The 26330-nt window shown below is 42.7% G+C and overlaps 1 protein-coding gene across 1 annotated transcript in view; it reads left to right on the top strand.

The window, feature by feature from the left end:
- LOC122521100 (nuclear hormone receptor FTZ-F1) overlaps window positions 1–26330 on the top strand; it is a 93049-nt gene that overhangs the window by 50430 nt on the left and 16289 nt on the right. Inside the window, exons 3-4 of the mRNA XM_043641541.1 lie at window positions 17142–17307; window positions 21440–21637. Of these exons, the coding sequence (XP_043497476.1) occupies window positions 17142–17307; window positions 21440–21637 (364 nt within the window). The remainder of the gene's footprint in view (window positions 1–17141; window positions 17308–21439; window positions 21638–26330) is intronic.

Genomic DNA, 26330 nt, shown 5'->3' with positions numbered 1-26330 from the left:
AAGTCTCACACCATCCGCGAAATATTCCAACGTTTACACGGAGAGATAGAGATACGCGTTACGTGTTTGCGTATATTCATTTGTATGGGTGCATGTAAATATACTCGAAAGAGAGAGAAAGAGAGATAGAAGAGTCGCGTGCACGAGCCAAAAGAGTCGAGCGTGCGCGCGCTCGAGCGTGTGACGCGCGAATACGCAACACACATGCATGCACCACGCTCGTAGATAAAAAGAAACAAAGATATATAATTCGCATATGTACACACAGAAGCATGGATCGGCGTAAAACGTAAAGGCGGATACACGGGGATACGGCAGGAAATGATTTGTGTCGTATCTCCTCGTCCGGCTGAACAATACTCGCTACCGTGACTGACTCATCCTACGATGAGTGCTACGAAACGAACCTCGAAAATAAATCCGCACCTATTTTTCTCTCGAAAAGTTCAACATATTCCTAATGTCAATTCGATTGAAATAAATAAGGATGATCGTGAATTGGATCATCGTATTATATATATTTCACGTTGTGGACACGAGAGTGCAATCGTTCTTTATCCCACTAACTTCCCTCTCATTTAATCGAACACAATAATAAAGCATTGCTATTGGATACATAACACGAAGCTATAATTACGATCTTCTAATAAGGATTATGGACTCGATGGAGAAGGAATCGAATAACGAAAGGAACCACAAGGAGGGAAGAAAGGAAAGAAGGTAGCCAGTAGATGATGATCGATATAGCATTGGTATCATCGTAGAGTAATTATGGAAGAGAGAGAGAGAGAGAGAGAGAGGGACTCGGTGGCGAAGAGGAGAGCTCGGCCCTCTCGGCGAGTAAAGAGCAAAGTAAAGGGTTCCTGCGGTTGGAGGCGCGTTGTTGCGGTTAAAGCCATAACACGTCACGTCGAAGCTCCAGCCACTTCTTAACTACCCGATTCGCCGCTCTCTTTCGCGTGAGCGAGTGAGCGAGTGAAATAAAGAGAAAAAGAGAGAGAGAGAGAGACAGCTGCTTGGTAGCCGACACACAGCACGCATTTATAATATACGCGCTCGGGACGAGTACGACCGGCGGTCAATTATTGCTCGACACGACCGCAAAACTACGGACAGTCCGCGTTTGCCGTCCGTCGACGCGTATCGCTCGAGATTCGCAATACGAGAACATAAGGAAGACAGAGACAGAGATATGCAGGTAGATCGTTCTACGCCGTGTCGTCGTCGTCGTCGTCGTCGTCGTCGTCGTCGTTGTAGTCACTCGCAAGGACTATTCACGATCGAGTGGACGCTTTCCAATCGCTCTTGTCCATTCAACGTTCAAGATGAAGGATTCTGAGTAATCGTCCGAAGATGGATCACCTGACGACTCCTCCTGCTTTGCTCCTTTACTCTTCTAAACGATGAATTCCCTCTTATACTCTTCATCGTTTCTACCTCTGACTTTTGAAACGAATACACCTTTTACATTTTGGAACACCTCCCCGCGCTTGTCGTTAGCTAATATACGTATATAAGTTTTTCATTTACCTTTACTTTTACTTTTTTGTTAAATCCGGCATAAAGAATAAAAATAAGCGATACGAAAAAATATTCCATCGAAACGTCAAATTCGCTTTCAATCGTTTGCATTATAAGACCGATTGAAAAAGGAAACGTGGTAATTACGTATGTACGCCATGACATTTTAGGCGAGGAGAGCGTAAAATAATGTTTGTTTTTTCTTTTCCTTTTTTTTTTCTTTTTTCTTTCATTCCCGATATGCTTCTCTAAAAGCTGAGTAACGTATATAACACGTAGCAAGGCGAACTGCAGCTTTGATTTTGCCGATTGGCAGTAGTGATCTGGAATATCGGCAGCTATTAAGATCGCGATTATCGATAATGTGTTTCCCATGTCGGTATGCGAGTCACGAATCGACGCGTTATTCGATTCGTTCCTGTACCCCTCTACTATTCTCGGTATATCCTTCTCCAATATTGCGAATGATCCATGAATTACACGAACGAAAATGAAGAAAATTAAAAACGCGATAGTCGTGACGGCAAATCGACCAATTTCATCTACAAAAAGTCAAGAAAAAACGACGAGAAGTTTGCTTAAATCCAATAAACGTCATATTAGCAATTTGATGAAACGTTTATCTCGTTCATGAATCATCGTACCCGATGATTTTCACGCTTTAAATCACGAACGCTTTCCTTGCTAAATCTAATCTCGATCGGATCGAAAAGAGAATAATCGAATGGTCGTTAATCGAGAGGTTCAACTTGAATTTCGAAACAAACAAAGTTGCAATTTGTAAAAGAGTTTGACGAACGATTGGTAGCATGGCGGAAACGGAGGAGTCGCTGTCGCCATCTGTGACCCTAGAAGGCGAAGCAAAATTCTTGATCGTACCTCTCGCTGCTAGTCGCCAACCACGAGACCAGCCTCCGTTGGTAAGATCGCAATCCTGTCCCTCTTCCTCTCAACAAAGTTGCTGCTTCTTTTTTCCATTTAAAAAGGGCGCACTGGCTAGCTAGCTAGCGCACGGCAAAGGCGATCGGTAGGGCGATAATAATTAATAACGGCCTCTTCTCCTTTATTGCGCTACAAAATAAAGGAAAACAAACGGGGCTAAAAAAATCGGCCAAGGATGGATCGTGCCGTCGTCCCGGATATCGGCGCCATTAATAATGCCAATTAAAACAAGCTGCGCCCATTGACGGATCGAGAAGGAGCTACACGAGTCTTGTTTACAGTTCGATAGAAAAAGGAAGTTAATCATAAAAGATTGAGTACCGATCGATGCCTATTGTGTTCTCTACCGAACGTTCTTATTCTACTAATTGCATTACGTGTAATCTAGATAGATTTATGCACAATTAAATGATCGCATACTCTAATAATAACACTTTGTTCTAACACATCTATCTAAACAAATTGTTAATGATTAGAAATGAAGACGTCTAGTTTTTCCCGATTAAAACTCGGAAGAGGGAGAACGGTAGCAATGATAGAGAAACAGACACGAGTCGATTAATAACTCAGCCAACGTCTAATCCCAGGCAACTCGATGGATATGACGAATAGGCCCGTTACTCGAGTCCGTGCTTGGCTTTCGGCTGGAACACATCTCTCTCTCTCTCTTTCTCTCTCTCTCTCTAGAATTCTGCACCCTCTCAGTCGTAGTAGTAGAGGAAGGGGATCGAGGAGGGTGGCAGATTGATCCGTCACGGAGCGCGAGCACAATCACCCCCATTAGACATTATGTGCCTCCCGACCACCGCACGACGACGATCGCACGTGAGTTCTCTCTCTGTCCCTCATTCTCACACACAGGCTCTCGCGCAAGCGTGTGTGCAGTACCGAAATGCAGTAGCTACCAATTCTCTCTCCATCGCACGCATGTATTCGGTGTTTCACTCCTGAGCTATGATACTTGTACTGATCTACCGGGTCTACTAGCCGCAACGACGATACGAGGAGGCTTGGATTTGTGGCAACAGCGACAGCAACAGCAACAGCAGCAGCAGCTTCTACTCTAACTGCCAGCGACGTATCCTATGCGAGCTACAATCAACTTGCATGAATGGAAGACCGCGTTAACTCGTTCTTCTTCGAGTGCTTTCTTTTACAAACTTTCCACATACAAAGTATCAAATCTCTTCTGCCGTTAAATCTTCCTTCGTTCTGGTAGATTAAATATCGAACTATTGCTATCGATCCTAATCGATTGATCGCAACGTTAAATATTTATTTTCGACATTAAATTACTGCGGAATGAAAAAAAAATACTATATTTAGTATGTTATAATATTTGTAAACTAATTATAGTTGGACAGTTATTATTAATTTTGATTGAATTTCCTTTTTGGTAGATCTTGCACACGTATAATGTGTGCGGGTGTAAGAAAAAGACTTCCTAGATAAAGTTTACGCATCCGGAGAATCCGGAGGAGTAGTTTGCGACACGGAGCGGTGCACGGAGCGTTGCACGGCGCTTCTCGTCGAAGCCACCCACGTAGCCCGCCGCTCGTTTGTCATCCGACAAATAGCCTTTCTGGCACGCGCTCGCGCGCGCGCGCCCACACGGCCAAGAAAAGTTCAAGTACGTGTAGCGTCGTTCATAGATACCCATCCTACTCGTCGTTCGTTTTCCTTTTATCACGTTGACTCGGATTATTATTACACGCGAAAAGGGTGCAAAACACGAGAATAAGAGAAAGAAAGAGAAAACGTGGTAGAGAGAGAGAGAGAGGCCTTCTTCGTCTTCGTCACCGATCCTTCGTCGATGCACTTACTCCCGTCCAACCAAACATCTGGTTTCCTATCTCAACGTTAATCTCGAAGAAAGAAAAAGTGTTTTCGATGATGGACTCGACTTCTATTTCAAGAATTTTCTTCGAATTTTTTACGCCCCTCGCCTTTCTCCATCGAAGACGTCCACATATGTGACAACTTATTTTACGATTCTATCAAATGTTATACCCTCGTCATCGGGGGGCCTAACGATTATTATTTTTAATTAAAATTCGGAAAATCGTAAAATCCCCATCGATCAATCTAAGGAAAAATCAAAGGAAAAAAGTAGGGGAATTATCTCGATAAAGCTCGAGGAAGATAGGAAGAGGGTGGTAGGAGAAGGGTGAAAAGGCAGAGCAAGAGGGAGAGGTGTACGAGGTGAGATGAATAAATAAGAGGGTTTTGAAAGGCGTTCTCTCTCTCGCGGTGGCCTAGAGGTTATTACGTGGCGTCACGCGATGATGTATCCGCACTGGTTCAGATTGTCTCCGCGAGATGGGACCACCGAGCGTGAAATATGCACCAACCCCTAGGTTAAACCCCCTCGAGGCGCTCCACCCACCCCTTATTCACGACCACATCATCACCTCAGACATACGACTGGGGAGGAAGAGAGATTTCCTTTCGGGATCTTCTTATCCTTATTCTCCTTCTTCAACGGCAGCCTCGAATTCGCGCGAATTCTTCCAACAATTTCCAGACTATTATCTTCCCTTTCCTCGACCTATTTACATTGTATTTATTAATTAATAATGAATGCGAAATTATTCGGATGAGTAACTTTGAAAATAATCTTCCTATTGTCACGACTCTCGTGGTGCAGAGGAGTTAATTTCGTAAAACTTAGAGGAGGATAAATTAGTAATCATAGGAACAAATTTATCGGTGCATCCCAGCTGAAAATAAGATGGCGCGGATGCGTGTACCACTTTAAAATCGACTTCGCGCACGTGAAATTAATGGTCCTCCCGATTGGAACGTTGGTGGATCGCTATGAAAACTTTTCGATCACGGATGATCGATGGTCTTTTTATTCAAACCGTGTTCCAAGAAAAAGTATCTTTAAGGGAATGAAAAGAGAGACTCTCCAGAGGGAGTCCTCGAGAGAATTTCTCGGAGGATGCGCGTATGTAGAAAGAGATGATACAAACGTCGTTTCTTTTTAAATATTAACAACAATAATAATAAAAAGAGAGAAATAACTCTAAAACGATCTGTGGATGCTTTCATCGAGAGTGATCTACTACTTTGGGAGTATAACTTCCGATTCCCAAACAATCGATAGCTTTTAAAGTGCTTTTATTGAAACGAAGTGGCCTCTCGATAAAAAGTTGTGTTGGTTGATGGGGTGAAAGAGAGAGAGAGAAAGAGAGAAAAAAAAGAAGATAAAAAAAAAATAAAGAAGGGAGAAATAGAGAATGGGATATATTTAAAGGACGTAGCTAAATAATTTCCATATAAATCGTAAGTCAATGGTACGTGGGTATTCGTATAGGAACGTTGTATATGGAACAACTCGCAATCACACCTATACACTCTTCTACATATACATGGAGAAATATATGTCAGAAAAGGGCTGACAGGGCGACACGCGGCAGCACGTGCGCCTTACCGAAACTACCGGCGCACCCACTTAGCTCCGACTTACGCGAGCTTTCCACCCACCGCAAACGACAAACCACTCGAGTGCATCCCCTTATATAGGTACGTGGCATAACCCTTCCTTGTCCATTACCCTTCTGCTATTCATACCTAATACGAGGAACGATCCTAAAGCGTATTCAACCCGACGAAAATATGCAACCAAATCTCTCTCGACGAAAAGAACCTAATATATTTTTTAACGACAAATTCATTTTTCAAATAAAATATCGATACTCTCGCACAGGATAAGAAGCTGCTATACGATCAGTAGGTACCTCAACTCGACGCGTAACGAGAGAGATAAATGAGCCGTGCTAGTTCTCCTAGGAATTCGAAACAAAACACGATACCCTTGAGAAAGTTTAAATATAAATATTGAGAAAGTTCAAGGACGCGAGACGATTCGCCGAGCGAAGAACATGTGTCCCTTCTGCTAGAGAGAGAGAGATAGAGAACGGATAGAATACTAGAAAGAAGATACGTGTCTTTCCGATATCGAGTGTTCGATTTTTTTTAAAATACGTTTGCATATTTACGATGTCAATGGCTGCCTGTAGAATTCGCGCACGCATACTATCATGTTTTTTCTAATTTTATATTACGATAAAATTGTTTTTAAAAAGAATTTCATTTGATCGTTAACGAGTGATCTAATTAAACGTCGAATCATAGGATTATTATTGATTTCGTATGAAAATTGAATGGTCATAGTCGAAAAGCAAAGTGATATACCTATGCGAATACATCGGACAAAGAGTACTCGACCCTATGCGAGATATAGTAATCGTGGATTAAACAAGGGGAAGAGAGCGACGGACAGAACGTAATCATATTACGATGCTGTGGCCTTTCGATCCCACGAGAATACCGGAGGCCTCTGTGTTTGACATTTAGCATTTCCCGCGGGAAGGTGCGGCGTTTCGAACTTCCTACTATATCCTGGAATCCCTTTCGTATTATCCAACATGGAGTACGAACAGTGTCACTATCTCCAAAATGGGATAACTAATTTCATCAATGAGACATTTTCATTCTCGTTATCGCAATTAAACGTGTGTCGTATTAACGTCATTGTGGATCGTTTATTTTAACATTTCATACACGACGATATAACGAATAAAAATATTCAAATACATAAAAAAGAAATATTTTTCACAAAATTTGTATATAAAAAAGGAGATAGAAAGAAAGAAAGAAAGAGAGTTATCGTTCGAGTAGGATTGCAGTTAACAACAAAACTTCTTCTTATTATTCTCGAGAGAAAAGAAAGATAAACGAAATAAAAGACAGAAGTTATATCGTGGCTCTGGCAAAGGAGAATTTGTTTTTGCATCAAGTAGATGCGTCTAACCAGTTTGTCTCGTCGAAAGTAAGAGCTCCTTTTCTCAAGATTAACGATACTTTAGTGCTGTTTTAAAGGGATCGTTCGACTCACCGCCCTCGAAGTACTCCTCCCTCTCGCGTTCACGGCTCGATCCGAGGATTATTTGCCTTCTTACTAGAAGAACTCCGCGAAGTAACCTGTTCCTGCTCCTTCTTCTTCTTCTTTCCTTCCAGCATCCTCGAGCATCCCGGAGTAGTGGAAGGAGGTTTCTCCCTTTTCTCTTTTCGTTCTTCGGCAACAACCCCTCCTTCTCTCTCTCTCCATTTCGTTATTTCCTACCACCGTTACCTTCATTGTGGATGGAAGCGAGTAAAAAAAAAGAAAGAGTAGCAATCGTCGGAACTTGAAAGCAAGGCATTTTATGATGACTACAAAAGTGGTCGTGGCCACCGTTGGAGTGGTGAGAAAGAGGGTTGCGCCTTGCGGAGACGAGGGTGAGTGCCCACCACCCTCTCTTTCTTCTTCTTCTAGCCTTAGCGAGAGGGAGAGAGAAAGAGAGAGAAATGGAACCCTCAGTGAGATGTTGGAGGCGACAGGGACTTGAATTGATTGCTTTCATTACGCAAAAAAGTCTCTGCTTCCACTCTCCCCTTACTTTGGCCTCCGTATTTTTAACTTGTGCCGTGCGACGGTGGCGAATAAGTAAGTGCGCTATTTACATCAAATCTCGTAACTTATCGTTCTCCTTCTTCTTTCTTTCCTCCGCTTTCTTCTTCTTCTTCTTCTTCTTTACCTACACATTCGCTATTACTCGAGCTACCGATAAAAGTAGGTCTCTTTGAGAAATGATTATCAAACTCGAAAGAACGAATAAAGAAGATCATAACTGGTAGATAATCTGTTAAATATCGTGGGATCCAAAATGAAATTCGAGAGGGGGAGGAAGAAGCTCTATCTCTTAAATAGAAGTTTGAAGACAACTAGGGAATTTCTTGGTCCTCGATCTTCGACTCTATGACAAATGAGATTAATGTGGTGGCTAGGCAACGGATTAGGAAGGATAGGAGAGGGAGTCTAGCTACTGATTAGGGGTAGTCAAGAGAGTACGATGCAGCTACATTACCCCAATGATCGATGCACCTAGAGTAGCGACCTCATCTGCATCTGTTCAACCACCAACCAACGTTCCTTCACCCTCTGATAGTGCTCTAGTAACGAGGCACTCTCTGATCCTCTATCTCTCTCTCTCTCTCTGGTTCTCTCCTTCGGAGAGAAGTGCGTCCCCATTCGGCCGCAAATGCGTCTTGTTGCCGAATAGCAACGCAATCGTGTTGCGACATATTGCACGTCAACACGAGCAGAGCCGGTCGTTCGTTCGCTCAAATGATATGCCAATCCTGGTAATCTCGAGTGATCCTCCAGAGATTACGTTCGTGAGAAAAGTCACTGGAATAAGTCTCTCATAGGTTTACACGGAAACAGGTGAACCGGAATATTTATAATATTTCCTCCGGTGTTATGTATCATTCGAGTCGTAAGCGAGCTGTCAGAGTATATAATATGGAAATATAATGCTCTCTTCTTCTCCGTTCTCTCGGAGAAACCACCTAGCCCACAAATCCTCCTCGTTGACGAATTAATCTTTTCGCAACTGCCAACTTCCAAAAAATATATGATTAATTTGTAACAATTGGTAATTATTAATCGACGCGAACGGGATACCGAGTAATGCAAAGTTGGCTAAGAATAAATACGAAGGAAGTCTCATTCATCTCTCCCCCGCTCGTATTCAGCAAGCAGTGTCGGTGTCGCTAAGACTTTCGTTGCGTAATGAATCCGTTCGTTTGACAAGAGACGCACATTGGTGAATACAAGAGTTCTACGCTTACATGGGCTACACGCGTTTATACTCGTTCTTTCTCGTGATCTCCCGTATCTAATGACAGGATTGTGTCGTGTCGAGACGAGGAAAAGGGGTGCTGCGAGGAGGAAGGAGATGCCGTGGAAGGCAAGGGAAAGACAGACAGAAAGAAAGAATACAGTTGCCGCGAGAAGGAACGCACTCGACGAATGTAAACCGGACCCTTGTGAGATTCGCGGCCCACCGACGGTCCCACCAACGCCGCCGATGGCTGACCGCACCTTCCGGGCGATCCTGCCGATCCGAGCCAACGCAGACCAGACCTTCTTCTTCTTCCCAGAGCAACATTTAGAAAGGTGTACTAACCACCTCTCCTTCTCGATACTCCTATTTATTTCTCTCGTGTCGAAAGAATTTCGATGATCAAGGGTAGTCCGTTTTCTTACCCAATTAATTAGTTCGGACAAAAAGATTTCTCGTTTCCAACGCTTTGCAAGCTTATCCCAGGGACGATGAAACGAACTAGGAAGAATTTGAAAAGAGATAAAAGAAAGAATGGAACGAAAAACATTGCAAAAACATCTCGAATTACATAGATAGTTCGAACGTATGCAAATATCAATCGGTAAGAAGTTCTCAAGGAGAAGGCAAGGCTCGTGCTACGCACAGATTGCAAACCAGTATATACGTCGTCCCCACTTTTCCATGACTCCTCCCCACCTAGCAGGGTACAGTATCTGTGTCTAACCGGCCCTTTACTCCCTCGTCCACCTTTTCCATCCCTCTCCACCTAGTACGGACACCGTCCATGGGATTTACGTCGAGACGTAATCAGTCTCGTAATTAACCGTGCCAGGACTCGATGCGCGTCCAACTACGTTCGGTCTACGTTGGAGGAACACATCGTAGTTTCCGAGCTTTCAAGATCTCGTACACTTACTTATGCGAAAGATACTTACTTATCAACGAATTAAAGAATAAAGGTAGAAACGAAAAGAAGGATTACAATACGATCTGGCAAACGTCACTTTCAAGGACAACACTCTTGGGAATATAACGAGGACGGACAGTGACTCGCGGAACGGGTCATCGTCGACTCATCGATTACGCTTTTAAAAAGCCACCGCTATAGATCAAGTTTAACTCCTTACCAACAAACCAGTAACTCTCACGGGGAGACGTATACCTACAGAATTAGACTATATTTTATTCATTTTTTGGCAAGAGAAACTATCCTTGGCAAGATTTAAAACGTGGAAGAAATGTATCTCGAGTGAAACAGACAGTGCCAAAAAATAATTATGAACATGCCATGACGCATCGTTCAATTATTTCAAGTTTAATCGATCGAAAAATGCGAAAGATCAAAATACGTAGGTGAGATCGATAGAGAATCCTCGGGTAAGGGGAAACGCAAGAAGAAGAAGAAGAAGAAGAAGGTCTCCTCGGGTTAAGAAGAAGCTCATGAATAAGCAGTGCTCAGAGAGCGAGGGTGTGCGCCGCGTGATTTCGCGTGGGACTGTTGGCGGTAGACCAGCCGGCGAACGTTTATTTCGCAACCTTTGCCTCGTCGACCACCCCTTCGAAAAGAGACACCCGTAGGTATATACCTACACGCGTATAGATCTCTGTGTCGTCTCTCTCCCTCTCCTTCCCTCTCTCTCCCTCCCTCTCCGTGGATGCCAATAACGACGTTATCCCGCGCGACGCCGCTCGCGTTTCCGTAGAAACCCTGCGTCGCGCGTTAACTTTGATCCCACCTCGCGAGGACACGTGATCCCGGCGTGGACCAATCGGACGTCTCCCTGTCCCGAGTGGATGCTGCTCGAGGGATGCAAAGGGCGGAGTCGTCGGCCGCGTGGGGATGAAAGCTCCCTGCGTCCGTGGGGGGAGGAAAAGCTGGCCGAAATCACGTGTGTACGCCGACGACAGGCAGAAGCCACCTTTCCGTGTTTCCGCGTCTCCGAACGGCGAGAGTTGTTAATCCAGTGTTTTCGCGATTCCAACCGCGAATTTATTCTGCATTACCTTCCCCTTCCTTTTCTATTCAAATCGACTTTCGTTCGATCGCGCGAAAAGTAAGTGTCCAAAATGGAAAGGCGATACGAAAAATCAGCGATACGGGCGTCGGTGATGAATTATCCCTGATGACGATGAACGATATGGATGCAGTGAACTCGATATTAGACGATTGCTAAGAGGATTCAACGAGGATGTTTCCTCCTCGACTCGATCTTCGTCCAATGGAAAATCCAAACGACACGAAGTTGGATTATTCGCGGACAGTGGCCGCGAGTGTGAGTTGAGTGGTGTGTCTTCTAAGTTGAGTGTTGTGACGCGACCAGGAGAATCGACTATTTTTTTCCCAAAAGTGTGAGAAAGGAAAAGGAAAAAGAAGAAGAAGAAGAAGAAGAAGTTGGCGGAGATGAAGCGACGGCCGGCCGGGTGCCGGGCAAAGCCACCCGTCGTTTATTCGCACAAAGCCCTTCTTGATGATAGCCATTGTAGACCATCGCCATAGAGAGAGAACTAACAGTCGTTAAAAAGGGACGAAAGTAGCTTTGAAGTAGCGTGTAAAGAGGTCTTTATCGAAAGTCAATAGGAAGTCTTCTCTTTCTCACCTTTTCGGATCTTTCCTATGTACAGTATATATATATGTATACGCTCTTCTTCCTTCTTCTACACCCTCGCGGTGAATGCATCAGAAAAAGATAGAGAGAAAGAGGAGCCAGCTGCTGGATTCTCATACCCCGACGGCCGTCGGCCCTCACAAGTGCTGCGATGGACCTCAGCACCGCTGCCTATCGTTACAACCAGAACATGATGGAATATTATACTTGTAAGCCATCCGTGAGAATTCTTAGATCCGATGATCTCTGACCAACCGGCGAGAGGTCCCTCCTATCCTTCTACCCTGTTTTTTTCCTTTTATTTATCTTAATATTTAATTTGAAAAACTAGCAAATTTGCGAACGCTTAGAAATCTTGCATCGGATAGAATTTATTTGTATAATCGATAAGAAAACAAAGAGGAAAAACTATGGAAGAAAATTGATTTCTCTCGATCGAATCGATTATAAGCAACGAATAGGAAACAAAGTAGAACGATCGAGGAGGCGAAAAAAATTTCACCGACCAAAGACCAAAACGATCGTTACGAACTTTCGTTCGTAAGAAAACGGACAGAAATACGTATCAATCGTGTACGGCCTTCGTTTCGTGATCCCGAATCACGTTCGAAACTCGTGAAAAAACTCTAACCACAGTTGATGCGTTCTCTCATCTACGTACAAGATCATCATCATTTCAAAGATGAGTTCCATGCTGTTCTATCTCTTCATCGTTCCCTTCCACCCTCCCCGAGGAACGTAAACGTTTCGTATTCTCAAGTTTTTATCGTTTTTCAATAAAAATCAAATTGTGTTCTCTCTCTCGGAAGAATTATTCAATTTGAGATAAATTATTTAAGATAAATCTAAATAAAGGAAAAAAGTTACTCGATAAAAACGTAATCGGTTTTTTTCGTGCATACAAACGAGATAAATCGTTGCTACGTCGATCGAAAAGATTTTCACGTAGGTGTTTAATTAGTAATCAAGGTTAAGGTGTAGGTAGTAATGAAGAAAAATTCGAGTATCCTTTTAATAATCGTTTTGCACAAACGACGACACATATAGGAAAAGGATCGTTTATATAGGCGTCTGGTGTGGATCCGCGATGACGCTAATGAAACGATAATAATTATAAAATACGAGCAGGAGAACGGGCTCTCATTCGCGCAAATCGTATTCGGTAGCTCGTCGTTAAATCGTTTCGCGACGCGCAAACCAGAGTAATCCTTTTCCGATGGCGAGAAAAATAAACTTAATTAGTTGTATAAATGAATCCGCCGCTTGTCGCAAATTACCTTACCAATTCATTCGCCATTTTCATAAATTCTTATAAATACGTGTCATCATTTCTTTAGAAAACTTTGAATCATATTCGATGTACTTAATGAGCGTCGTATTAAAATACAACGAGAATTCATTTTAAATGATATTAAAAGTACAACATATTTGCTCGAATCTTATTTCGATGTATGACGTACTCGTTTCAACAGCGATTCCCTGGAAAAATACAAACAAACGCGTAGAAAAAACTATAGACGAGAAGAAACATGGCGGATATAGCGCAACGAAGTATAATCGCGTACGAATTTTTCTCTCCGTGTTTTTTTTTTCTATCGTATGCAGGTGGGACTCGAGTAATATATATATTTAACGAGGAGGAGGAGAGTATGTAATACAATACAAGAACAAAGCAAGGCACGAGATGCCGATACGAGAAATATCGAGTGACTACGTTCGAGGATCTATATCGTGCTTCCACGCGAATCTAACGCACGATTCTCGATAACTTTGACTCGAGTTCGGGCTTCCCAGATCGAATTTCCGATCCGTCGGCGAGATGTCGAATCTTACGAACAAAATGTTGTTTTGATCTACCGAGTTCGCGTGTCATTTTCAAAATTATTTCGTCGTATATCGAATTAAATCAAAAATCGATTGTTGTAGTAGGATAAAAATTAAGTCCCACTGATAAAAATAGAAAAAATAAACGATGATCTCTTTGATGTCCTCGGACGCGCGTTCTTAACGGAAACACAATGGAGACTCGAGACAAGAGATCGAAAAGTAGTCCGCGGTAGCTGCTCGGTGCACAGCTCGGCGCACAGCCAGGTCACCTTATTTCTCTCCGTGGAAGCTTCTTATATCGGCGCGTCACGAATCGTGATCGATTAGAAGGGAGTCCGATCGAGAAAAATTATCGAACGTGAAAAAAGCGCGAGAGCAAAAAGTGACGGAGAAAGGAAGAGAAAGAAGGAAAGAGAGAGAGAGAAAGGGATTTTTTGATCATAGAATACATATGCATCGATACGATACATAAATAAATGAACGAACGTTCGTATCGAATTTATATCGTCGATGGAAAGAGGAAGGAATATAAAAAAAGAATATGGCAGAATCGATAGGGGGAGGGGGAGGGAAGAGGAAGGTAAAAGTCCTCGTTGGTGAGATCCACCTTCGTTATTTTCGAACGAACGGACGATCCGTATTTTGCCGGATACGTTTCACCGCACACTCGATTTTATTCGCGTATTTAAACCGACGGATGTATTCCCAATATACGATCGAGCAAATCGTAATGGATGAAATCCCATTCTCATACCGCTGCGTTCGATTCGTTCGATTAAAACGAGACACTTTATAATTGGGATCGCGCGTACAGAAAGCGGGTTGGGTTTATCGCGTCTTCTTCTGTTACTCTCGCTAACTTTCTACGATGACTGGTCGCATCGTCGACGACGGCTACGACGATAGGCACGATTCGTTAATAATCTTTCATTTCTTCTTATTGTTCTTCTACGTATAACGATTTATAAATAACGAATCGATCGCGAAACGCCAGATTCTTTTGATCCGGTCTATATACTTTTCTGAATCGTATTCGATTGACCAATAAGCAATATCGATACTACCTCTCTCTCTCTCTCTCTCTCTTTCTTTGCTAGTTTTTAATATTAGGTAAGATCGATTTAATTATATAAATATAAAATGTGTATCGAGAGAAAATCTTTTGAAAACAGATCGAGATTAATTATTGACGCAACCTAATGCACGGAGAGAAAGTAAGATAGAGTAATTAAGTTGTAGCGTTTTTTCTTTTCGATGCAGCACTATCTCTATCGATCTATCTTTTCGCTGTTATTAGTATAAACCTAATCTCGTTAATCCGAGCTCGTTATTTTGGTCGAAAATATCGAGAGTTCGATTTATTCGAGTAATAAGTTTCGGTAATACCATTGGAAACCGAGTGCAAACCGAGTGCAAACCGAGTGCAAACCGAGCGGACTCGGTTTGTTACTTCTCTCTCTCGGCAAATCGGCGGGGGTGGTCGAGAGGTTGGCAAAGAGAACCCTCGTATAGTTGTGGTCAGCAGGCGTGACGCCGCGTGTGTGAGTCGCGCGTAGGCCAGTCATGGTGCTTTTGCCGTCGAAATGCCACCATGATTCCAACGATGTCCTCCTGACTACCGGCCAACGCCACGGGGATGCGACCATAAACGCGAAAGCGAATTGATTTGCGACCGGAAAGCGAGTATCGTTTCTAGTAATGATATCGGGGAGTCTCTCATTGTCTTCTCTCTATGCGAGAGATACAAACTTTGTATTTGTTTTTATCTTTTTGTCCCAAAAAATAAACGACTAGAAAATAGAGAAAAATCCGTACAAAGTACGAACAAAATTTAATGCCGAATATATTTCTATCGACGTAAATAATAATATACTATTTCGAGTATTCGCGTGAAGTATTCTCCTTTATCCCATGATGATGATAAAAAATGAAAACTAGTGAAAACCTGTAAAAAATGAAATAATCTACAAAACCGAGAGAGATCGTTCGCGCGAAAGCATCGATAAATCAAATCGAAATGTAATCTAGCAAACGCAATTATCCGTGGGTAATTGCAACGATAGATTTCATCGGGGAGGCAGCTCGCGTGCATGTGTAAAGACGTGTTAGAGTTAGTGTGCGCGCGTGCGTTGACCACGATAACCGCAACGAACGCGATCGGTAACAGTCAAATTAAAAGTAATTGCTTTGATCAAAAAGAAAGAAGAATTAACAAAATTCGGAAAATAAATCGCGTAGTTTCGTTCGTCGTTCCTTCCCCCCTTGTTTCGCGGAGACGGGAAAGAGAGGGAGAGCTTTTCCAGACGCGAATAAAGAGATAATTTAATGTAATGCGTTGTATAAGGGACGATCGGAGTTGGATGAAGTCAGAAGGAACACTCGACGCGTTACTACGAGATGATCATCGAATCATCGACGCAACGGCGCGAACACGAGGGCATATGTCACTAGACAGAACCCTCCTCCATTTGCGTTATTAAACACCATACGTGAATTAAGACCTCGCGTCTGCGAAATAATGAACGTTATTAAATGGCGCGGTGGTGTTTGGGTTCTTCTCCAAAAGTTATCGCTTTATTCGTTCGATTCTCCTGAGCAAAACTCGTGCCAAAGATCCGTAAGATAAATCGAAAATAAACCTCGAGAACCCGCCTACGTAGTTCTAGAATTCCCATAAGAACCATGAGAAATTATAGCAAAGATCTTTCGAAAATCTCACCGATTTACAATAATCCCTTTCCAACGATACTTTCCAGTATTATGAAATTCTCGACAAAAAAATCATATTCTATTCTTTCTCTTTCTTTCCTCCCTTTTTTCCTGTACTCTCCCTTTTCTTTATTTTTCTTAGCAGGCACGTTCAAGAGAAAAGCGCAATTTTCCGAAAAAGGGGACGATCGGTCACGTTCAATAACTTCCACTCCTCTCTCGCAAAAGCGATACAACTTTCACCTGCTTTCTCAACAACGACATTGCTACGTCGAGTTAACCATAACTCGGTTACCATTTAGAAAACATACAGTATAACAAAACTTTTCTCAAAAAAATACAAACGTACGCGCGCTTCGTTCGATCGATTTTACACAAAGCGATTCATTTTATTCGATTCGCGGGAATATTTTTCAAATCGTAAAGCAATTCTAACGACAAATATATCTTAAAAATTTGTCTAAATATTGGGACAGGCTTATTTGTGCATAGAACTTGGTTAAAAAAAAATTCCATTTAAATGAAATGGTAAAGAAAAGAAGAGGCCACTTCTCATACTTTTTTTCCCCCCACAGGATCAAAGTCCAATACGTATCCTTGTAGGAAGTTCGTGGAACGTCGCAAGCTTTAAATCGAAAGCTCGAAAGTCTCGCGAGAGTGCACGGAAGGTTGACCCCGAATGATATCTTTCTTTCTTTCTTTCTGTTTCTTTTTCTTTCCTTCCTTCCTTCCTTCCTTCTTTCTTCCTTTCTTTCATTCCTTCTTAGCGTCGTTAGACCATTCTAAAGTACATTCTTAAAGCTCGAGTAGGTAGGATCGTTCGACTCGACTAATGTTCCATCGATTTCCATTTTTCCAGGCCACGGTGGAGTTAACCAGCTTGGTGGTGTCTTTGTGAATGGGAGGCCCTTACCGGACGTGGTGAGGCAAAGGATCGTCGAACTCGCGCACAGTGGTGTCAGACCGTGCGACATTTCGAGACAACTCAGGGTATCTCACGGCTGTGTATCCAAGATATTGTCTAGGTGAGTGTAACTCTTATTTTTACTCTTATTATAATGGACTACCTTTTCAATTTATTTCTCTTCGTTATATCGCATAAAAAACAAAATATTGGAAACATAGGATCGCGATTAGAATCGTCTCTCGGCTAAAACAAACAAAAAAAGACTATGAACAAAGTATTCTCTATTTTCGGATCCGAGTGATTTAATTAAAGACGCCGTTAGAAGTTTGAGTAAGAAATAAGGCTCGGGAAGTAGCGACAGGACCGGAAGGAAACACCCTTCTTCTCTTTCTCTCTCTGTGTGTTGGCGGGGAGACGCGGGGGTGCCAAGGGAGCCGACGATATGCGGTTTCCGTGTTTTTTCCACCCTCTACCCCGCTCGGCTATAACGGGTGGCCTCGTGCCGTTTTGATGGGCCGAATGTCATTCTTCCGCCGTCGTCCTTCTCGTCTTTAGAATATCATTGTCATGTATGCGAGCGAGTTCTTTCATGGATTCAATATAATAGACGGATTATATTATTTGTTGCTACTGGAGTAAAAGAGGGAAAGAGAATATTTTACCCTTCATAGAGAATAAACCCCCCCCCCCCGTATATATCCATTTCTCTTCGATTCTTTTCTCTGCATTGATAAACCGAGAGAAAATAACTAAAGTTCGTTGCGTTCGAATATATAGGAATATATCTATATGTTTTTAAATAAATAATAAAGTATCGGAGAGTGTTTTGTTAAAAGGAAAAAAAAAAAATAGAGAAAAGAAAAATATGTAATAAAAAAAGGTCAACGTCTAGTGGACATAACGAATGTATTCGATGTCATGTCATAGAAATTATACTTGTGGTATTTATTACTGAAATTCAATCGCGATCCGCGAGAACACGAGACACTTTTTTCTCCATATCCGTGTGTGCTTATGAATGTAGGTATGTAGGTAGGTATGCGCGTATGTGTTTCCTATAGGTCGGACAGAAAGGACGGTCTAACGCTCAGGCCCGTAAAAGTTAACAGTTATAAACTTAATCGACTGTTATCCAATATCCATTTATCGAATACGAACGCGATACTAGAAAGGGCGGCAATGAATAGAACGAACGGCTATTGCATGTTGCACGTATGTAGTACCATCGATAAGTACTTACTTTCAATACGACAAAGAAAGATGGAGAGCGAACGCAATTTTCTCTTCTTATTGGATCGATAGCTTCTCGACGAATCGCGCGAATTGCAATTTGAACGTGGTCGAAATTGATCGCGACTAGGACAAAAAAAAACAAATGATTATCCCATGTGCTCGTGTGTATGGATCTCGTCGATGAAATTACGATTTCCTAAATGATTTATTTACAAACCAACGGAAATAGCCAATGGTCGACGAATTAATCGATTGCTCGTAAAAGCACGCACCACACAGGTGATCGCGTACCTTTTTCCGCTCCAATTCGAATCGTCTCACTCTCGCAATTTTATACTTATTCGTCTTGGAGAAAGAGAGTCGAAGCTAAAAACATTGTGAGAACTATGTTCCGCGAAAAAAAAAGAAGAAGAAGAAGAAGAAAAAATAAAAACTTTCGTTCGCAATTTCGTCGACGAGTTATGTTCTAAAAATAGAAGAAGGAGATGAAGAAGGAAGAAGTGGCAAGAGACGATAAATAACAAAAACGGATGCGAGTTGTACAATTTTACGGCTGGAGAACGTTCGCGCCATGCCGAAAGGCTTTTCGGGAGAAGGAAACAGCGTTAAAACGCAAGAGGTTGTTGCCGTTTTACGCAGTCACGCGTCGGTGATACAACCTCGTAAGAACGCGCGCGTTCTCTTTCGTCTTCGAGGAATCGTCTGCACCGGGCACCGAATTGCCACCGAAACGCCACGAAAACGCCACCGAAAAGCTACGCTCCGACATACGGGACTCGTTCAATAGCCGAATTCTCCGATCGAAATGAGAGAAGCTCGTAAAAAGAGCCGCGCCTAGTGTTGAAAAGCTTGTGCACTAGACCTTTACAGAAGGATAAGCATCTACCGCTTTTTAGGCAACAAAAAGAGACCCAAAATTATTTGGTCCAGACACAAAGAGATCTTCCCCTGCTTCTACTTCTTCTTCTTCTTCTTCCTCTTCGTGGTAAAGCAAAGAGTAAATCGGTTTATCTTTGTACGCGGTCGAAGTCAACAGAATTTCTATGCAATACTTGGAAATTAATCCTTCGGTAAATGTTCAAGGATTTCTCTCGTCGCAAATGAAATCATTCGTAACTATAAAAAGGAAGAAGAAAAAAATGTTCTAAATTTTCGTCATAAATATTATTTTGAAACTGATATTTATTGCCATTGATCATAATTATGATTTACGATCGAAATGATCGTGATCTATCTACGACAATGATTTAGAAGAAGGAAAAACTACGTTTATATCGCCCGGAGAATGAAAGTCTAGTGAATCATACGTGAACCTGTTTCGAACGCATTTAAATCGAAATTAAGCGAGAGCACTCGGTCGATTTGAAAAATCGTACGATCTAATGACCATTTCACGCGAGGGAGCCCGAAGCAGAACAAAAAGAGAAAAAGAGAGTTGTTACAAAGCGAACGGCATAGATCAAGAAAGATAGAGAGAGAGAGAGAGAGAGGGAGAGTGAAATGTCAACGGTTGAGTATTGCCATGTGTGCTTGGAATGGGGTTTTACGCCAGATATAATCGTATCTAATAATTTCGAAGGGTTCCACCCGTGACCTCTACTATTTAAGGGTGCCACAACGCTTTTATAACAGCAGGTTCAAAATCCAACGTTATTCTCAATAATTCTCGCTCTTGTTCTTTTTTTTGTTCCTCTTCTTTTATCGCGACTATTACAATAAATATTGGATCATTAAAAATTCGCGATCAGTATTTGCAATACGATGGGGGGTCGGTATTACATCGATTAATAAAAATATTACGAGATAAATATTTTCTCGTATCGCGCAGCTAACAATCTCGGAGAGTATAAAAAAAGCTTCGTTTAATCGACAAATGTAAAAATATAGATAAATTTGTTTTTCGTAGAATAATAATCTTTTTGGCATTCGAATCGTTCGCAGTTGATTTCACGCGAAGCGTTCGAGTTAGAGGATTCGGGGAAGTTCTCAGTTCTCGGTTCTCAAGAGACATATCGAGAGATAAAGCGAGAAGCAAGAGACGACAAGTTGAAGTGTCGATAATCGAATTTTAGCGTGGTAGATCAATTTCTGGTTTCCCCGTGTCTGCCCCCGGGTCTCCCTTCCCCCCCCGAAAGTAAGAACGGCGTTAGAAGCTCGCTAGGGGACGGCTCCATTCGCCGTTAGCGCGTTCCGCGTCAAGTGCCGACCGCGTTCCTTCGTCGAAATCATATTAGGCTTTGCCATAACCGTAAGAACGCATTAACGATCCCACGGAACAAACCGAAAATCTACGATATCGTTTATAGTTGGCTCGAAATAATCTTTCACGAAAACTCGAACAATTTTGAATTCGATGTGATCGATAACGCCAGAATTATTTTCTTACTGTTAGAATAATGAAAATTGTTAAAGTGTCGTGTAGGAATGGTAGGTACGTTCGCAAAATAAACGGCTAGAAAAGGGAGGATATATATCGAGAACGAGTAGGAGAGAAGCCGAGCGAGGTTCTCGGACCCACATCCATCAAGGCGGCCCACAAGCGGACCATTATTGCGGGCTTTCTGCCGTAATTGAATTTAAGCACGAGCGAAGATATTATTTAACTAATTAGGCACAAAGGGCGCGTTCACGGCGGTCCAATCGCGATCGTCCATCGCCGCTGGCGAGCCCGTGAGTTCCTATAGCCGCGGGTGGCTGCCAGAGAGGGAGAGAGACGGGGGTAGGCCAGCAGGGGGCAGAAGCCGTTTGTTTTAAAACAGCCGGCCGTTGACGCACCGTTGGACGACTATTCGTTATTCCAACGTTGGCTGACTGCCTCTCCGGAAAAATGCGCAATCTTTTCTCTCTTACCCTTTTCTCTTACAAAAACTGAACCATCGACATTGTTTTTCCTTTCTTATACATTTTTTTCATATTTTTTTCAATGTTGCATTATCTCGAAGCGAATTGAAAATAATTTACGTAGAGAAAGTAACGCATGTACGAACTAAAGTGATTTTAACTTGGTTTCAACACAGGTATTACGAAACCGGTAGCTTCAAGGCTGGCGTGATAGGTGGTTCGAAACCTAAGGTAGCAACGCCACCAGTGGTCGATGCTATCGCTAATTACAAGAGGGACAATCCAACGATGTTTGCTTGGGAGATACGAGACAGGTTGTTAGCCGAAGGGATTTGCTCGCAGGACAACGTACCCTCCGTCTCCTCGATCAATCGGTAAGTAAACGTGTATTACATATCTTATCGGTCTCTTCGAAATCTCCGAATAACGATAACCTCGACTACACCTGAACCCCCCCGTCATAGAAACAAAAGACAGAGTTCTCCGGAGACCTTTTTTAGAAAAAATAAAAAGGGGCGGGGAATTCGATCATCGAAATCGCTCGACATATGCTCCGCTCGAATCACCGATGGGAGCGATTAGTCCTAGCACTTTTGTGCTACCAACAACACCCTCGGCCACTTCATTTCGAACAAGTGTGCATCGAGATAAGTGTACAACACAGACCAATTCGACACCCCCGATCCTATTGACCTTTCGCAGGTTCCTTCGGGAACGAGCCGATTAATTCGAGTGTTTTTACGTCGCGTCGTGGCTCGGGTCAGCGGCTCGGAGTGGAACACTAGTAGTACTACTACCTACGACTTCGAAGGGCCGTCCTACAAAGAGAAAAACAGGGGAACTAACTCCCATGAGACGGCATTACAGCGTATCAGCACCGCACAAACTGAACAACTCGGCTGCTGCTGCTGCTGTTGCTGTTGTTGCTCTTCCCTTTCCCTCTTTCTCTTTCTCCTTCTCTTTCTTTTCGTTTGGAATGGAGGAGAGAGAGATAAAGGGAGAAAAGGCAGAGAGAGAGCCATTGATCGACTCGCATATGTCCCGAGATTTAATCAGTCGCTACTTAAGACCTTATCTCCTGTCTCATCCGCCTCATCTCTCGTGTACTTTAGCGTGTTGTTAGAGTCCCTATTCCTACTAGCCCTACAAGTGGATAACTGATAATCTAATCGAGCGTAATGCGGATCGAATTTCCTACAAGCGAGATCAACTAATCCGATTTCCCTGGACTTGCTAATGGAAACGTACGCAAATGAGTTTAACGCGTTGACGAGCATCTAAACCACTAATCTAACATTCTTGCTTCCTCTTTTACTTTTATCCATCGAATATTCTATCTAAATTTTAACATAATTTTTCTAAGTATAGGGAAATAACGGGGAAAAAGAAAAATACTTTGGAAAAGTAAAATGTAAAACGCGAATAAAACATTGTACGATAAATCGTAGAATATATTGTGCCGAGCACGCGAGATCGTTTGAACGAAATATAAAGATAAGAAAAGCGTGAGACTGTAAGGGCCATCAAGATCTAAATAATATTACGACGCGACGTTGAGAGGGATGTAACGGACGATAAAGTTTCGTCGATTCGCGGACACTTTCGACGGTCATGCTATGCGCCAGACTTGCTCGTGCGCTTCTTTCGGCTTGCTTACGGTTATTTTCATTCGCTCCTGAGTAAGAGAAACAGAAAAAGAGAGAGAGAGAGAGAGGGAAAGGATAAGCACGTATTCAGAACAGCGTGAAAGCTAGGCGTATGTAGCTACAGAAATGGCTTTTTGGCCGAGCATTCGATGCGTCTTCGAAGGATCCAGTAGTCGAGGGTGCGCCGGTGGCTTGTTGCTCGAGTGACTCCTCCACCTCTCTCTCTCTCTTTCTCTTTCACACACACTCGCACGCGCACCATGTCTCGCTTCGGTAGCCCTGTCTTTCTCTCTCTTAGATCGTCGATCCTCCTCGCGGCCCTCCTCGTGGCCCTCCTCGTGGCCCTCCTCGAGCCAAGGTCCAGATGGCAGGTATTGATCTGAATCCGGATAGCAGATCGCCTGGAAAAACTTAACCCGCGGTTACTTACCTAGCTACTACCTTTCTGGTACACCCTCTACGTGAGCCAGTCTTATCTTTTCTTCTTCTACACTCTCTTACGTACGCTAGACGTGTCCGAAAACTTTCTCAACTGTGACTAGGTAAACGTATTTCCTTCCGAAATAAACCATAGCGAGTTGTTGTAAAAGTTCGATTAGTCGTTCTTAGTTGCCACCAAGAGATTTTTTGACCACGTTGAAATTTCATTTGATGGATGAACTATTATATTCAAAGAGAGAGAGAAAAGAAGAAGAGTTTTCGAAGAAACAAGGGGACATAGATATGATCGAAAAGCCCCTCCCTCCCTCCCTCCCTCCCTGTGATTTCAACCCATTAGGAAAGCACGACTCGCTTTTTCCAAACTACTTTTCCGGACGAAGAAATAATGATGGAGTTAATATAAAGTATTGTCCTGTTTTGTCGTCGGGCCACTTTCGAACGAGACGGTCCACGAAAAGCTTGCTAGCTAGTTACCAAAGAGGAAGATGAGTAGAGGAAAGAGTTGGGGTGACGCGAAGAACGTCTTTGCCCGAGGAAAAAACGTGCACGAAGAAAAGAAGAGAGAAAGAAAGATATAATGGAGTGGTTTTCGCGAAAAATAACGGTTATATATCGCGAGTATGAGACAGATTTGAGGATAGGATAAAAACAAGGCGAAAAATGAGAAGAAGATTGTACGCTAACAGTTCCGAGCTTCTTCTTCATCGTCGTCTACTTCTTTTCCTCTTTCTCCTCCTCCTCCTCCTCCATCCCCTGTTCCTTAACCTTCTTCTTTTATACGAATGAACCGAGTGATTTTTCTTGTTCGCTTTATTTCCTTATTATCTCATAGTCAGCACTCGTCCTTCGAAAATAATATTACCGATTAGCGATCCGTAGATATTATCATCTATATCTTTTATTACTCTCAAATATTTATATCTTTTTATCAAATTATGCGTATTTCTATTTTAATTACATCGTTGAGCCGCTGTACGATGAAAAATATCTTGTTATTTTTGGAAAAGGCAATATGCGTGTTTAAAAATGACGAACGAAAAGATCTTTGTAGAACTTTAGAGTACTTTACCCGACCTCTTTGTGGGAGAAAAAAAAAGAGAAGAACTCGAAAGAATCGAAAAGGAGAATAAAGAAGAAGGAAGACGAAGAAGGAATGAAAGAGGTACGGAGGAAGGATTTTGGGAGGAAATATTGATAGGCTCGACTTTGGCTGCGGAGTCACGCTCGAGTAGGTGGCTCTCTGCTGAGGTCTATCTTATACCTATACCTATATATATATACATCTATATATACCTATATCTATCCAAACCACCACCGAAAAGAGAGAGAGAGAGAGAGAGAGAGGGAAAGACTCACCACTCTAGGTTGCCGCTGCTACTACTCTGTAACCCTCTTATTCTCTCTCTTACTCTTCTCTTCGTCTCAGGGGCAGATCGATAAGGAGCGAGGTTTGCCCGAGGGCTTTACGCCGGGTTCACAGCCTCCTTCTTCTCGTTTCCTCGAGCACAGCCCCCGACGACGTTCTGCTTTAGCGTGGCTCGCGTTTTCACCCTCTCTCTCTCTCTCTCTCTTTCCATCTCTCTCTCTCTCTTTCTTTTTCTTTCTCTCCGTCTCCGTCTCTCTTCTGTGGTTTCAACGAAGTCGATATCCTAGAAAGGGAGAAAGCCTCCCTTAACTTCCTGTTGTTCCACCGGAACATCCTTCGTCCTAACTCCTGCCACGGATCCGACGATCTTCCGACGAGATAAATCTTATCCTAAAGACGAGCAAGCCATAACAGCTCTCCGAAATAATAGTTATCGCCATCTTATTTTATCTTTCGAACAAAGCCTCAACTCTTAAGGTTCGATCTATTTGAACTTACTAAGAAAGAAGAAGTAACGCGGAAATAATAATCGTAGATACGCGGGTGTCTGTCTTATATTTTGGAGAAAATTGACGCAACTGACCGAAAGATTAATTTAAATCTACTGGGCTACATCGAGAAGGAAGGAAATCGCGAAGAAAATATCGTCCAACTCATCGATCAAGTATTATATTATCTATCTCGTAAGTATAATTCGACGTAATGATCGGTAGAGTTCGACAACAGTTGGTTGAAAATCTGTCGTAGGAAATCCAGAACTCGAATCGTATCAATCTGTCATCGAGCTCTCTTTAGGGGTAGGAGGAGGGAACCAGTTAGTACTTTTTCCTTGGATGCTATCGTACCGGTCAATCTCCCGCGGAGGCCAGGCGCAAGCAAACGGGGGCAACATTACTTCCATATCATTTCTCACCCTCGGAATTCACAGACTTAGTTTCGAATAAGAGAAATAAAGAAAGAAAGAAAGAAAGAAAGAGAAAGGTAATGCGTATGTGTGTTCTCGCGTTGAGCCATATGGCTGCTAGCTAGTATATACGAGCTTACTACTTTTACATGGGGATACGACCAATGGGATACAACAACGACTGCTACTTTCATGCCACTTTCGGCTTTCCGGATGCCGCTTCTTTCTTCTCTTTTTCTTTCTTTCTATATCTTTCCCTTTCTCTCTCTCTCTCTCTGCTCTATCTCCCTGCTCATCTTTCGCTTATTAAATTACGTCCTCATAAATAACGTTGCCTACCTAGAACGTAGCCTTATTTACCATTCCATCGGGTTCGGGAACTCTCCCCTTCTTCCCTGGGACGAGCCACCGTCAAATCGGCATTCGTCATCCGTTTCCTTGCTTCGCAGGGGTTGGGAGTCCAAGACGGGACTCGGTTCCTTCCTCTTCTGTCGTCGAAGAGACTAAGATAATACGTCTGCTCGTATAAAAAATCCATTTTTCATATGACCGACTGTTCGCGGATCTCCTGGTCGTCTTTCTACTTTCGGCTTCGGATTGGCTAACTAACACGGTTTCTCTGTCATTTATCTTTATCGATATACTATATAACTCGGATCGTAATATTAATCGCAGAAAAAAAAATTGAAATAAAAGATAGATCGTTGTAA

Source organism: Polistes fuscatus, unplaced genomic scaffold (assembly GCF_010416935.1).
Source record: "Polistes fuscatus isolate 324 unplaced genomic scaffold, CU_Pfus_HIC Scaffold4, whole genome shotgun sequence".
NCBI classification, from domain to species: domain Eukaryota; kingdom Metazoa; phylum Arthropoda; class Insecta; order Hymenoptera; family Vespidae; genus Polistes; species Polistes fuscatus.
Note: the sequence above shows the minus strand (reverse complement) of the source record. Positions and strands in the feature narration are given on the sequence as shown.